The following is a 12,716-nucleotide window of genomic DNA, read 5'->3' as shown; positions in this document are numbered from 1 at the left end:
GTGTTCCCTTTTAGTGGGAAGAAAGGACAGAGGCATGACTTTTATTAATAAATACTGTAGATTAAAGAAATAATCCTATTAGTTAGTATCCCTGTAATTATAGTACATGGTCTCTCAATCATTTTTTTTCAGTAAGCTCCAACCTATGGGAATTTATGCGGCTCTGTCTAGAGTAGAATTCCACTGCCTAAGACTCAGTTAAATGATGATCAGGGAACCAAGCAGAGACACACTGGGAAGAAAGCTGGATCTGCACAACTGTTTGCCTTCTGAATGGCTGATCATAGGTCAGAATATTTGTGTCTCTGATTTTGATAGCATCTTTATTTTCTTTTTAAAAATGCTTATTTAGGCCATACCACGTGGCTTCTGGGATCTTAGTTCCCTGACCAGGGATCATACCTGGACCTCAGCAGTGAAAGTGCTAAGTCCTAACCAGTGGACTGCCAGACATTTCTGCATCTTTATTTTTAAAGCAGCTCATAGAGAGGAGATTTATACGGAGTGTTCCTTTAGCGGCAGGTCTGCTTCATAAATTCCATTCTGAGATATTAGGAGGAAATGGTAAATCAAGGAGACTAAGTTGATCTTTATCTCCTGAAAAAGTCAACAGGGTGAAGCAAAGCCAGTGAAAATGAATTTTTTTTTGCCAGTTTTTAATTTCCTGGGTTTCCTTTGGTGGTAATATAATGTGAAATCTAGGGTTTCAGTCCTGCGGCATTAAAATAGTTTTTGTGTTCAGGCAGGAGGGTTGTGATTTTTGATATGATTATGAAAGATTTGGGCTGCGCTGTATTTTTGTCCATTATACTTTCTCTGAGTATAGTGGTTTCTTTTCTTTTCTTTTTTCCTCTTTTGAAAAATTGCTTCAGCAGTTCTTATTCCACATCCTTGGGTGTCTAAATGCTGAAGTTTCCTTAATGGATGGTTTCATTTCTCCCTTAGTTCAGTATTCCCAAGCAGACAGATAAATCTCAAATTTCATATTTGTGTAGGAAACCCTTTTCACCTCCCAATCTTGGAATATGGATGAACCAGCCAGTTGTTTGCTTTAAGCTCTCTTAGTTCTTGGGTCTCATCCAAATGAACAATTATTGTTAGAGAAATAAGATTTACATAATCAGTGATTCTCAAAAGCCTGTAAACATTTTTGAATGTTACAGCTGTGGAGGAGGGGTGCTACTGACATCTAGTTAGTTGGTAGTGACTGGATATACTGTTAGGGCTTCCCTTGTGGCTCAGACGGTAAAGCGTCTGCCTGCACTGCAGGAGACCCAGGTTCGGTACTACTAAACATCTTACAGGGTGCAGGATACCCCCTCACCCTCAACACACACATGGATAATTGGTCTAAAATGTCATAGTTGAGAAACTTTGACTTGTATGAAGTAGCTGGTGAATAGCAGAAAGATAGTATCTAATTATTATCTGGTGTGGATGTTCCAAATGCAGAAGTAGTTAAGGAAGTAGATTAGTTTGAACTGAAATGGTCTGGAAAGATTTTTTTGGAAAGAAGACTGGCTTTTAAGCCAGAAACAAAGTACTGTACTTTGTTTGCTTGTAAGAATACACCCCAGTTGAAGAAAATAGTTTTAGCAAAGTCCCCTAGCATAGACCATGGTTTCCATGGAGCCCAAGAGGGAAAATGAATATAGCTAGAGGCAGAATCAGGGGTAGGAAGGATGAGACGATGTAATCCAGTGATGATGGATCTCTTATGGATCTCTAGGAGTTTGGACTGAAGCATGAAGTGTGAGTGGGGGTCTTAAGTAGAAGAGTAAAATGGTGGGTGAGGATTTTAGAAAAATTTGGCAATAGGTGTTTTAGGAAGACAGAATGGACTAGAATAGGGAGAGCTAGCAGAGGAAAGACCAGTTAACATTCTTGGAATTATCTAAGTCTGTGGTTATATCGGTTGAAATGGAAAGAAAATTAAGGCTGGCCCTGTGGTCAACATTTCTTTGAGGAGCTTTATGTATTTTATCAACATAAAGATGATGAAACAGAGCTAAATTCTATTTATTGAATTCTGTGAAAAGTACTAGATAAGGAGGGCTTAGGGAAAGACCATAGTTAAAATACAGTGGAGAAAAACTCAGAGAGAAAGGAAGAAAGTGGAATAATATGGTATAATAACCAAGAGTTTTTTAAGATGGAGGCAGTCAGCAGTATTAGATGCTACAGAGGTGAAGGTTGAGGGTTGAGAAACAGCTATTAGATTTGCTAAAAGCACTTTGTTGATGACCTCTGAAGATTCTTTTCAGTGAAAAAGTGGGGCAGAGTCACATTTCAAGGGATTAGAGAGTTGGTAAATAATGAAGAAATGAAGACAATAGCTGAAAATTGTTTATAGGAGAAATTTGACTACAAAAGAAAGGAGAGAAATAAGATAGGCTGGACCTAATATCTTATCTCATGTGTATTGACTTCTTTTCCAGTTGTAAAGGAACTGGTGGTGTCTGCTGGAAACAGTGTTCAGATTACATTACCTAAGAATGAAGTTCAGTTAAATGCATTTGTTCTTCCAGAACCAGATGCAGGTAAAACATCCACTTAATTTGTATAGTGTTTTCATTTATAATGATATCTACATGCATTTATTTATTCTGAAAGTCCTATGAGGTTAGGATATAGCTTGCACATGTACAGATATTTATATGATATGTGAGGAAGTGTAATGTTTGGGATCATAAGCTTTGATATGAAGGCTGGATTCAAATCATAGCTCAGTCAGTCATTGTTGTTCAGTCTCCAAGTTGCATCTGACTCTCTGCGACCCCATGGACTGCAGCATGCCAGGCCTCCCTGTTCTTCACCATCTCCTGAAGTTTGCCCAAGTTCATGTCCATTGAATCAGTGATGCCATCCAACCATTTCATCCTCTGTTGCCCTCTTCTGCCTTCAATCTTTCCTAGCATCAGGTTCTTTCTAAGGAGTCGGCTGTTTGCCTCAAGTGGCCTAAGTATTGGAGCTTTAGCATCAATCCTTCCAATGAGTATTAAGGGTTGATTTCCTTTATGATTGACTAGTTTGATCTCCTTGCTGTCCAAGGGACTCTCAGGAGTCTTCTCCAGCACCGCAGGTCGAAAGCATCAATTCTTTGGCTTTCTGCCTTCTTTATAGTCCAACACTCAGATCTGTACATGACTACTGGAAAGACATAGACCTTACTGTATGGACCTTTGTTGGCAGAGTGATGCCTTTGCTTTTTAATACACGAAGTTTGTCATAGCTTTCCTGCCGAGAAGGAATCGTCTTCTAATTTCATGGCTGCAGTCACCATTTGCAGTGATTTTAGAGGCCAAGAAGAAAAAATCTGTCACTGCTTCCATCTTTTCACTTTGTGTTTACCATGAAGTGATGGGACAGGATGCCATGATCTTAGTTTTTTAATATTGAGTTTTAAGCTGGCTTTTTCACTCTCCCCTTTCATGCTCATCAAAGGCTGTTTAGTTCCTTTTCATTTTCTGCCTTTAGAGTGGTGTCATCTGCATATCTCAGGTTGTTGATATTTCTCCTGGCAATCTTGATTCCAGCTTGTAACTCATCCAGTCTGGCATTTCTCATGATGTGAGTTAAATAAACAGGGTGACAGTAAACAGCCTTGTCATACTCTTCTCAATTTTGAATCAGTCAGTTGTTCCATATAAGGTTGGTTCTTGACCTGCATACAGGTTTCTCAGTAGATAGGTAAGATGGTCTGGTGTTCCCATCCCTTTAAGTCATTAGCTGGATGATTTTAAGTCGATTATTTAACTTCTCCAAGTTTCCATTTCTTCCTTAGTAGAATGAAGATAGTAATCTCTACTTCATAAGGTTACTTTAAGGGTAAAATGAAGTGGTATATAAGGTACCTATATACCTTAGTGCCTAGCACATAGTGGATGCTCTTTAAATGTAGATTTTATTATGTCCATTTAAAAGAGGAATAAACTGAGTCTCAGTCAACCTGTTTATTTTGGTCAAACAACTAGTAAGTAGCAGATACAGAACTTGTAGAGAAGTTATTCAAGAGTAGTGCTAAGATAGATTTGTCACTTACAGAAAAAACTAAGCCCGATGTAATATACAATATTCAGATTTATAAAATTATAAATTAGGGGATTATTAACTTATTATTTAAGAAAACTTTTGTAATATGAGCATCCTTTCTCCTTTGAAGTATATGTTAGTATACCAAAGTTTGACGTACAAACACACATTTTCTCAAGACTGTCTGTGACATGAAGTGAAGCATACTTTGATGGAAAATGATTGCATTGGGTTTGTGTTACTCTCATTGTAGGGTAGGTCAAGTAGCTAGTTATAAAGCTAGTTAAAAACAGAATGCCATACTCTATTGAGGATGGGGTCCTTCCATTTTAGGAACACATTTCTGGTACAGTATCCTTACTTTCTGGGCCTATTTATGCAAAAAGTACTTTTCCGGAACCTAAATGCCCTCCCTTTCTGTTCTGTATTTCTGCCCTCAAATCGAGTTTTCCTTATCAATTCGTTCTACCTTCCTATAGAGAAACATCTTCCTTTCCTATTCTGGTGATAAGGTGAATGGATTTGGTGGCCTTTGAAGATGCAAGTGAGGCAAGAACTGCTTTGAGCTACAGTTGCTTCTGCTCTTTTCTGAAAGATATCCCGGCTCTACTGTATTTTCTTTTCTTGCCCCTGTTTGCATAATGCCCTGTATGTGGGTGAGTTAACATCACTTTGTATTACCAGTCTTCCAAAACACATCAGTTCAAAAACAGATTCTTTCAACCCTCCTTTTCTCAGTTTCTTCAACCTTTATCTGGTGATACAGGAGATGGATGGTTTCAAGCTTTCAGAGGTTGGGGACAGTGAGGCAGGACCAGCTCTGCCTGTTCTTCATCCCCCTCGTCTTCTTTGGCAACCCTGAAACACCTCTCAGGATCCCTCTGGGTTCAGAGGCATGGGTTGAAAACCACTGCCCTAAATCATTAAAACCAGCATTCTCTCCAACAGACCTACAGTCCGTTGTTCCTACCCTTGGGCAAATTCCTGTCTGTAAGGTATAACTCATCCCCCTGAGCTTTTCTGTCCTAGGAATATTGTCATATTTTGAAATCTGTGTTGCTAGCCTTAGATATGAGAAAATTGTCAGTTCCTAGTGTGAGTCTGTTTTCTGTGTGGAAAAATTCTTTCTAACTACAGTTCAAGAAATGTCATCTCTTAGCACCAGGCCTCCTTCTCCCACTTCTTTCCTGCTCCTCACCTCACCTGACTTTTCCATCTACATTTATTAGAGCTGCCTGGGGCTGACAGTTGGCCAAAACAAAGCCAGTATTTTCTGGAGGAAGAAAGAGTAGAAGATCTTGTATCTCAGGCTTATAAAGTAAAATCTCATCTTGAGTCTGTTTGGAATTAAGTTCTATGTGTTAACTTTAACTTTTGAACTCATGAAATAAGAAAAAGATGACCATTCTCTGTAAGCATTTGAGGCTTTTTCTTTTTCCTTTTATTTTTCCCTTTTTGGGTAGTAACTTAAACCTTCCTACCAAATCTCACCCTTTCCTAGCCATTAAATGCATTTTGTTCCCCAAAATATTTAAGACCACTTGAACTGGGGAGGAATTGCACTTAGATACAGGAGTCTATGGTCACTCTAGGTAGTCAGCTAGTCTAAGCTGCAAATGAGGACCATTTAATGCTTCATTTGATCTTAATTAATTTCAGTGGGGCCTGTTTTAAATGGGCCATCCCCTACCACCTTCTGCAGTGTGTTATTTAGCTCAGCAGGAATGAAGTAGCTCTTCTAACTCACCAGGGTGTGATGACCTCAGTGAGACGAGCATTGTTAGCACTCTGTAAAAAGCTATTTTTGAACCATGTTATTTAGAAGTCATTGCTGTTCTTTGTTGCAAAAGAAGTTTTGCAAGAAAATGGCCTTTGTTCCCAATGAGTTCATCCATAGTGGTTGGTAGGGCATGTATTTTCACTGGATGCCACACCATGAGCAACTGGGTATATTAGGGGAGGATTGGTCCAAAGCAGGGTGCGTCTGGGGCAGGAATGAGCTTGGCTGCGGGGAGAGTGGAGGAAGCCCTAACTGGAGCCATCAGCAGAATCTACCCTTCCTTTCAACAGAATGTTTGGTTTCCCTTTGGCTTTAGGGTGAAATCTTGAAAACTAAGACCTTATCAAGACTAGAAAAATTGTGTTATTGGCAGGCTATGTGGCTACCCTCTTCATGTGTAGGTTTGTGTTTTCATGATTTTTGTAACTGCCCTTCCATAGGAGAAACCTACACCTACGACTGGCAGTTGATTACTCATCCTAAAGACTATAGTGGAGAAATGGAAGGGGAACATTTCAAGATCCTGAAGCTGTCCAAGGTGAATTTGCCTCCTGTCATTTGCAGGGATGGGGTAGAGGTCTTGACCATTTTCTGAAATGTATAATATAGAACTTTCTGTCCACACTAAAGTTAGGAACAATCTTTTAGAAGTGAATCCTCCAAAAGCCTGGCTGGCTGACATCCAGTATTTGTTAGTGTATGATTCTCAATTTTTCATTTATGGTGAGAATATAAGCATAGTGGTGATAGCTGAAAATATACACTAAACAGCTTTTAAGGGTAACATAAGGATTTTAGAATTTGGGAGATAAGCTAGGTTATTTGTGGCCGTATGACTGTGTAAATTGGCTCAGTCTTTTTTGGGATTCTGTATAGTTATTAAGAGCCATAAAAATGTTCATATTCTTTGGCCAAGCAATTTCTCTTTCTATCTGTCTGTCTTTCTTTTAACAACTGTTCATTGTACATTAGTTCTGTGGCAAGAACTGGGGATTTACTAGTTACCAGTGTGAGAGTTGGACTGTGAAGAAGGCTGAGCGCCAAAGAATTGATGCTTTTGAACTGTGGTATTGGAGAAGACTCTTGAGAGTCCCTTGGACTGCAAGAAGATCCAACCAGTCCATCCTAAAGGAGACCAGTCCTGGGTGTTCATTAGAAGGACTGATGCTGAGGCTGAAATTCCAATACTTTGGCCATCTCATGCGAAGAGTTGACTCATTGGAAAAGACCCTGATGCTGGGAGGGATTTGGGACAGGAGGAGAAGGGGACGACAGAGGATGAGATGGCTGGATGGCATCACTGACTCGATGCACATGAGTTTGGGTGAACTCCGGGAGTTGGTGATGGACAGGGAGACCTGGCGTGCTGCAATTCATGGGGTCGCAAAGAGTCGGACACGACTGAGTGATTGAACTGAACTGAATCATAATATTAACATTTATGGAAAGTAGAGTCGAGTAGATGCTATTGACTGAAGCAGGTAAATAGAACAGGGATACGCTGGGTCAGTGTAGCGGGTATTGAAGCCCCAGGGAGTTAGAGTAGATTTCTTAAAAGAGTTGGCCTACTTGGGTCATGAAATGTGACTGGCTTACTGGATAAAGGGTGGAGTGGTAATATCCCAAACAGAGGAAGGAATGTGTCCACTGGGCCAAATGATAGAAATATGGGGAAAAGGGAATTATATGTGGTTCCTCCTGACTGGACCCCATGGTGTGAGGAGAGCAGTGGCACAAATGAGTTGGAGAGATGCAGGGGCCAGATTGCACAGAGCCTTGTGTGCAAGAAGGAGGACTTTGATTCTTATCCAGAGGGAGCCTTTGAAAGGTTTTAAGCAGGTGAATGACATGTTCAGATTTTCAGTTTAGAGAAATCACCTGACCGCAGATTGGAGGAGAGAAGACTGACACTAGGGACACGGTACGGAATCTGTTGAGACATGTAGGTATGAGATTGATAATAGTCTGAGTGAAAAAAAGCAAAACAAATAACATAAGCCTTGAGAGCCACCCATCGAGCGCTTTCCATGTGCTAGACACAGGGCTAATTGTTTTATGCAATTATTTCATTTAATCTTCCTAACAACCCCAAGGCATAGATATTAATATTTAATATTAATTAAAGCTAAAAATTAGAAAAATAAAGTGGTTTGGTCTCAGTGCACAAGGCTATTAAATGATAAATTTGAACTGGAATTTTCCATCTCTAAAGCCCATGCTCTTAACAACTGTGCTATGATGAATGGTTAAAAACTAAGGTGATGAATAGTGTGAATAGAGAGAAGTGGGTGGATTTGAGAAGTATTATGGAGGTCAATCTGGTGATCAGTTAGTTAATTGGATGGAGGTGTTGGGGAAGAGAGATCTAGGATAATTTGAGCCTTTGGCCTAGGAACTGGCTGGATGGTGGCGCATGTGTGACAGTATTCACCAAAGTGAGAAGTGTAGAAAGAGGAGCAGGTTTGGAGGAGATTTGCAGGTGATTAATTCATTTGGGGACAGAGTGAGTTTGAGGAACCTGGGAAACATTTGAGTGGAAGTGACCAGTAGGCAGCTGAGGGTAAGGGGCTAGAGATCAGGATGCAGGTCTGGGCTACAGAGATAGTACACCAGCATCAAATAGGTGACAGCCAAAGCCAAGGTAATAGATAAATCATCCAGAGATTATAGAGAGTGAAGAAGTAAATGGCTTGCAGTTGGGATCCTGGGGAACACAGTCGTTAAAGGTATGGAAGGAAGAGGAAATGGGAGAAAATGAGGAGCAGGCATGGAAGTGAAAGTCAAGGAAGGGGAGCCTCACAGGAAGAAGAAAGTGGTCAGAAATGCTACATGCGTTCGATTAGCATGCACCCAAAGGCGATAATTCAAAAGAAAAAAATCATTTGCCTGAAAGATGTTCATCACAGCATTAGTTATAATATTTAAATTTCTGAAACAACTCAAATATCCAACAATGTGAAATGCTTATGTGAATTATGGCACATTTAGTCACGTACTATTCTGCAGCCATTAAAATGACTATTAAAGAGACTGTTCTAATGGGAAAAGTGTTCATGCTAAATGAATAGAAGAAAGAACAATAAAAAGTTTGATACATACTGCTGAAATAATGAGCTCCTTGAAGGTGGGGACTTTGCCTTATTCATCTCCAAACCCCAAGCCTAGAACAATGACCGTATATAATGGTTCTCAATAAATGTTTGCTGAACAAATGAATTGTTTGTAGCTCTTTTTTTGTGTGTGTGTGGTAAAAGATTAGAAGGATATAAGAAAAATATGATTAATTGGGGTATTAGGACAATGGAATTGTGGGATTTTGTTGTTGTTGTTATGTTCATACAGTTAGTAGAAATCAGGAGGGGAAAATATTCAGATATTTGAGAGCTATTTGGTGTTTTTACAAAATGTTTTTCTTTGCAGAGTTGATTGTTTTAATTTCATAACTGAAGTAGGATTGTTGGGCCCTTAATGTTCTTCTGAAAAGAAAATGGGAGTACAGAGATACTGAAATCCCTTCTGTTGTTCAGAGTCAGCTAGTAATAAGATTCGCATTAAAAGCTATGGGTTTTCAGTTTCTAATTCATTGTTTCATCTCTTTAGCTAGTTACTTTCTCCATTTTGGAAATGGTGCAAGAACAGGAATATGCAAGAATCAGCATTAAAAAATTTAGAAATATGTGTTATTTTAAATATAATTGCTGCTGTTTGTGGTTTTCTAAAAGATCTTCTCTCACTTCTGCAGCTCACTCCAGGCCTGTATGAATTCAAAGTGATTGTAGATGGTCAGAATGCTCACGGGGAAGGCTACGTGAATGTGACAGTGAAACCAGGTATGTTTCCCAGCCCCAGCCCTGTCTCCATTGCTCCTTCTGCAGGATTCTCAAGGAGATGGAGATTTAACTTTAAGGGTCTTAAATTCTCATTCCTTTTTGGTAATATGTTTACGTATTGGGCAATTGCTAGTTCAGTGGAGTAAAAGGTTAGCCTGGCAAAGTGTATGTAGTTTGATTCTAATCGGCATACCTCGCTGGGCAGGATAAAGTTGGTCACATGGCCCACAGTGTTGTGTGGCCTATCTACTTGAGAATTACTTCTCCAAGTGGGTCATGCTGAGAGAGGACCATGTGTGGTAATTAAGAGACACAGGAAAGGCAGGGGCCTGGGAGAAGCAAGCATAAAGTGGCAGGCTCTGTCTGATCTCTTTCCAGAAATGTGGGCCTTTGCACACAGAATTCCTCCTTTAAACCCTGCCAGTCCTCTTTTACCTTGGAAGCCAAATCTCATCCTTCTTTTCAAGTGATCCGCTAGGGCTTGTCTTGTGGTTCAGCCGGTGAAGAATCTGCCTGCAGTGCGGGAGACCCGGGTTCAATCCCTGCGTTGGGAAGATCCCCTGGAAAAGGGAAAGGCTGCCCACTCCAGTATTCTGACCTGGAGAATTCCACGGACTGTATAGTCCATGGGGTTCGGACTGTATAGTCCATGGGGTTGCAAAGAGTCGGACCCGACTGAGTGACTTTCACTTTCATTGGTAGATTACAGTGCATTATCAAGGTATCTTGTTTCGCCTTTCCAGGAAAACTTGGGGGTAGTTGGAAAGTGTCACATACATTGGCACAGACTCTTGATACTGTTTTCTGTCTTTGTAGGTGAAGGGTGTCTTTTCTTTCCTTGAACTTTGTAGCCAAAGTAATCCCTTCACCTTCTTAAAAATGTGTTAAGCGTAAAGACCGTTTGGTCATTTCTCAAAGAGGAGGCTGCTGGGTTTGTAGCTCACATTCATGAGAGTGGACTGAAGTGTGTTACCTTCCCAGCACTCAGGCCTAATAATCTCACACACAGTCAGCTCAGGGATGGTGGAGAAATCACTCATTATTTTTTTCACATAGTCTGTGCCAGGAGATAGTTTGCTTGCCAAGTCCTTTATGGCACAAAGCTTGTTTGTTGTCCACCTCTATTCAGCTTGCCTGAAAGCAGTCAGTTGCTGCTATAGTCCTTACAATATACCAGTTAGTGCATGAGCATTGAAAGTATGCACAGGGCATGGCCTTAGCCATCGTCAAGGTTTCCAAGAGGTTTTAACAATCCCAGGTGTCTTAGGTTAGAACGTCAGCTTGATCTTGTGACTTTCCCATTTGGCGGTGCTCAGCTATCCAGTTATGTAATGGAAACTGACATATAGTGCACTCAGATACGAGTTGCTTCTCCTATGATATAACTTATGAAGCCCTTCTTCCAGTTTCTTGTGGGTCATGTTTTTGCAGAGCCCCGTAAGAATCGGCCTCCTGTTGCCATTGTGTCACCACAGTACCAGGAGATCTCTCTGCCGACCACTTCTACAGTCATTGATGGCAGCCGTGAGTACATGTCTCAGCATGATGTTTTAGAAGAGCATTCACTGTGTACTCTTGCAGCCAGCTGTGTCTGAATACTGTTTAGACCAGTCCTCTTGGCCATGCTAGGGAAGACCAACTATCTGAAGCAATCTATTAGGAAGTAAAAACTAGACAGGCCCTTTTTAAAATCCCCATGTGGCCCGACTAAAGTTATAGTTCTTCTCTGAGATGGTAAGAAAGTAGTGTTACTCATGCACTTAGCGTTATATTAATTGAAGCTTGCTGATTTTCAAATTTGCTTGCCTGGGGTTGCCATTCTTAGTTATGAAAACAAAGCTCCTTCCTATCCATCATGGCAAGATAAGTACCTGAGAGTCTTGACAAAGAGCTCTCACTTAGCCATCATTGCCTAACAAGATCCTTGTCAGTCTTCTGGAGGGACTCAGACTGTTCCCCCAACCTCTGCCTGGGCTCATTATTAACATTTTACCCTTCAGAGTAGTGTCACCCGATGGGTGACATGAGAGAATTTCTGGGTCTTGGCTGTGTGTGCACACAAGAGGTTCAGGCCTGTTACCTCGCCTGTCTTCGCCTGGCCTCTTTGAGACCCATCAAGGCCCAGTTACCCTGACTGTGTTGGCATCACCAGTGGTCTCTGGTGGAGGCAGTCCCTGCTTAGCAGAGGAGTCTCTAGCAAGGTTAAACTTTTCATGTAGATGCTTCTGGCAAGCAGAGGAGGCTGGAAGAGTAGCAGGCCAAGAGGAAGAGACAGACCAGAATGAAACACTTGTGTGAGTGATAGAAAGAGTTCACGGAGTACCATTTATTTTATATTTTTGAATAGGTCAAAGTTAAATGATATGTAAAGGTATACAGTGAAAAGAACCATTATCATCCCTTTCTCCCAGCTGTCTAGTTTTCCTCCAGACAACCAATGGTATTATTTTATGCATCTTTCCAGAGATATTTTATGTGTTTATAAGAAAATATACATTCTGTGACAACACATTACACACCCAGTTATGTACAATGCTTGTTTCTATATGTTAGAGAATTTTTCTGAATTAATACATGCAATACTTCTTCATTCTTTTTTTTCTTTTAATGATTACGTAACCTTCCATCATATGAATGTATAATTTCATTGTATAAATATATACTTGTTTTCAATCTCTATTGATGACCATTTAAATTATTTTTGATTTGCTTTTAAAATAATATTACCATGAATAATCTTATAAGCATGATAGTTAACACAAATATTAAATGTTCTACAGATATATAACACAAGTACAGGATTAAGTTCTTTGAAGAGGTATTGCAGGGGCAAAGATAAATTTTCCCAAATTGCTGTTTATAGAGGTTTCAATTTATGCTTCCACCATAATGTTATGAGGGGTCCTCTTCCCCCACACCTTTATCCATATAATCTGTTAGGAAATTTTGGTGTTTACCAATTAGCTAGGTTAAAAAGTGCTGTGCTAAGTGTAAATTTCCTTTCCTTTTATTTTAAGTAGGTTGAGTATCACTTTTGATTTTACTTTTTATACAGTAGCATTTTAACCAGAGGT

At 40.1% G+C, this 12,716-nt stretch overlaps 1 protein-coding gene across 4 annotated transcripts in view; it reads left to right on the top strand.

Moving 5' to 3' along the window:
- KIAA0319L (KIAA0319 like) overlaps positions 1 to 12,716 on the top strand; it is a 117,685-nt gene that overhangs the window by 58,509 nt on the left and 46,460 nt on the right. For all 4 annotated transcript variants that reach the window (XR_001917317.1, XR_001917316.1, XM_005678716.3 and 1 more), the window contains exons 5-8: positions 2,439 to 2,540; positions 6,253 to 6,350; positions 9,555 to 9,642; positions 11,074 to 11,166. Coding sequence is in view for 2 of the 4 variants with exons in the window: in XM_005678716.3 (XP_005678773.2) it covers positions 2,439 to 2,540; positions 6,253 to 6,350; positions 9,555 to 9,642; positions 11,074 to 11,166 (381 nt within the window). In the remaining 2 variants the exon portion in view is untranslated. The remainder of the gene's footprint in view (positions 1 to 2,438; positions 2,541 to 6,252; positions 6,351 to 9,554; positions 9,643 to 11,073; positions 11,167 to 12,716) is intronic.

Source organism: Capra hircus, chromosome 3, assembly GCF_001704415.2.
Source record: "Capra hircus breed San Clemente chromosome 3, ASM170441v1, whole genome shotgun sequence".
NCBI lineage: Eukaryota > Metazoa > Chordata > Mammalia > Artiodactyla > Bovidae > Capra > Capra hircus.
Note: the sequence above shows the minus strand (reverse complement) of the source record. Positions and strands in the feature narration are given on the sequence as shown.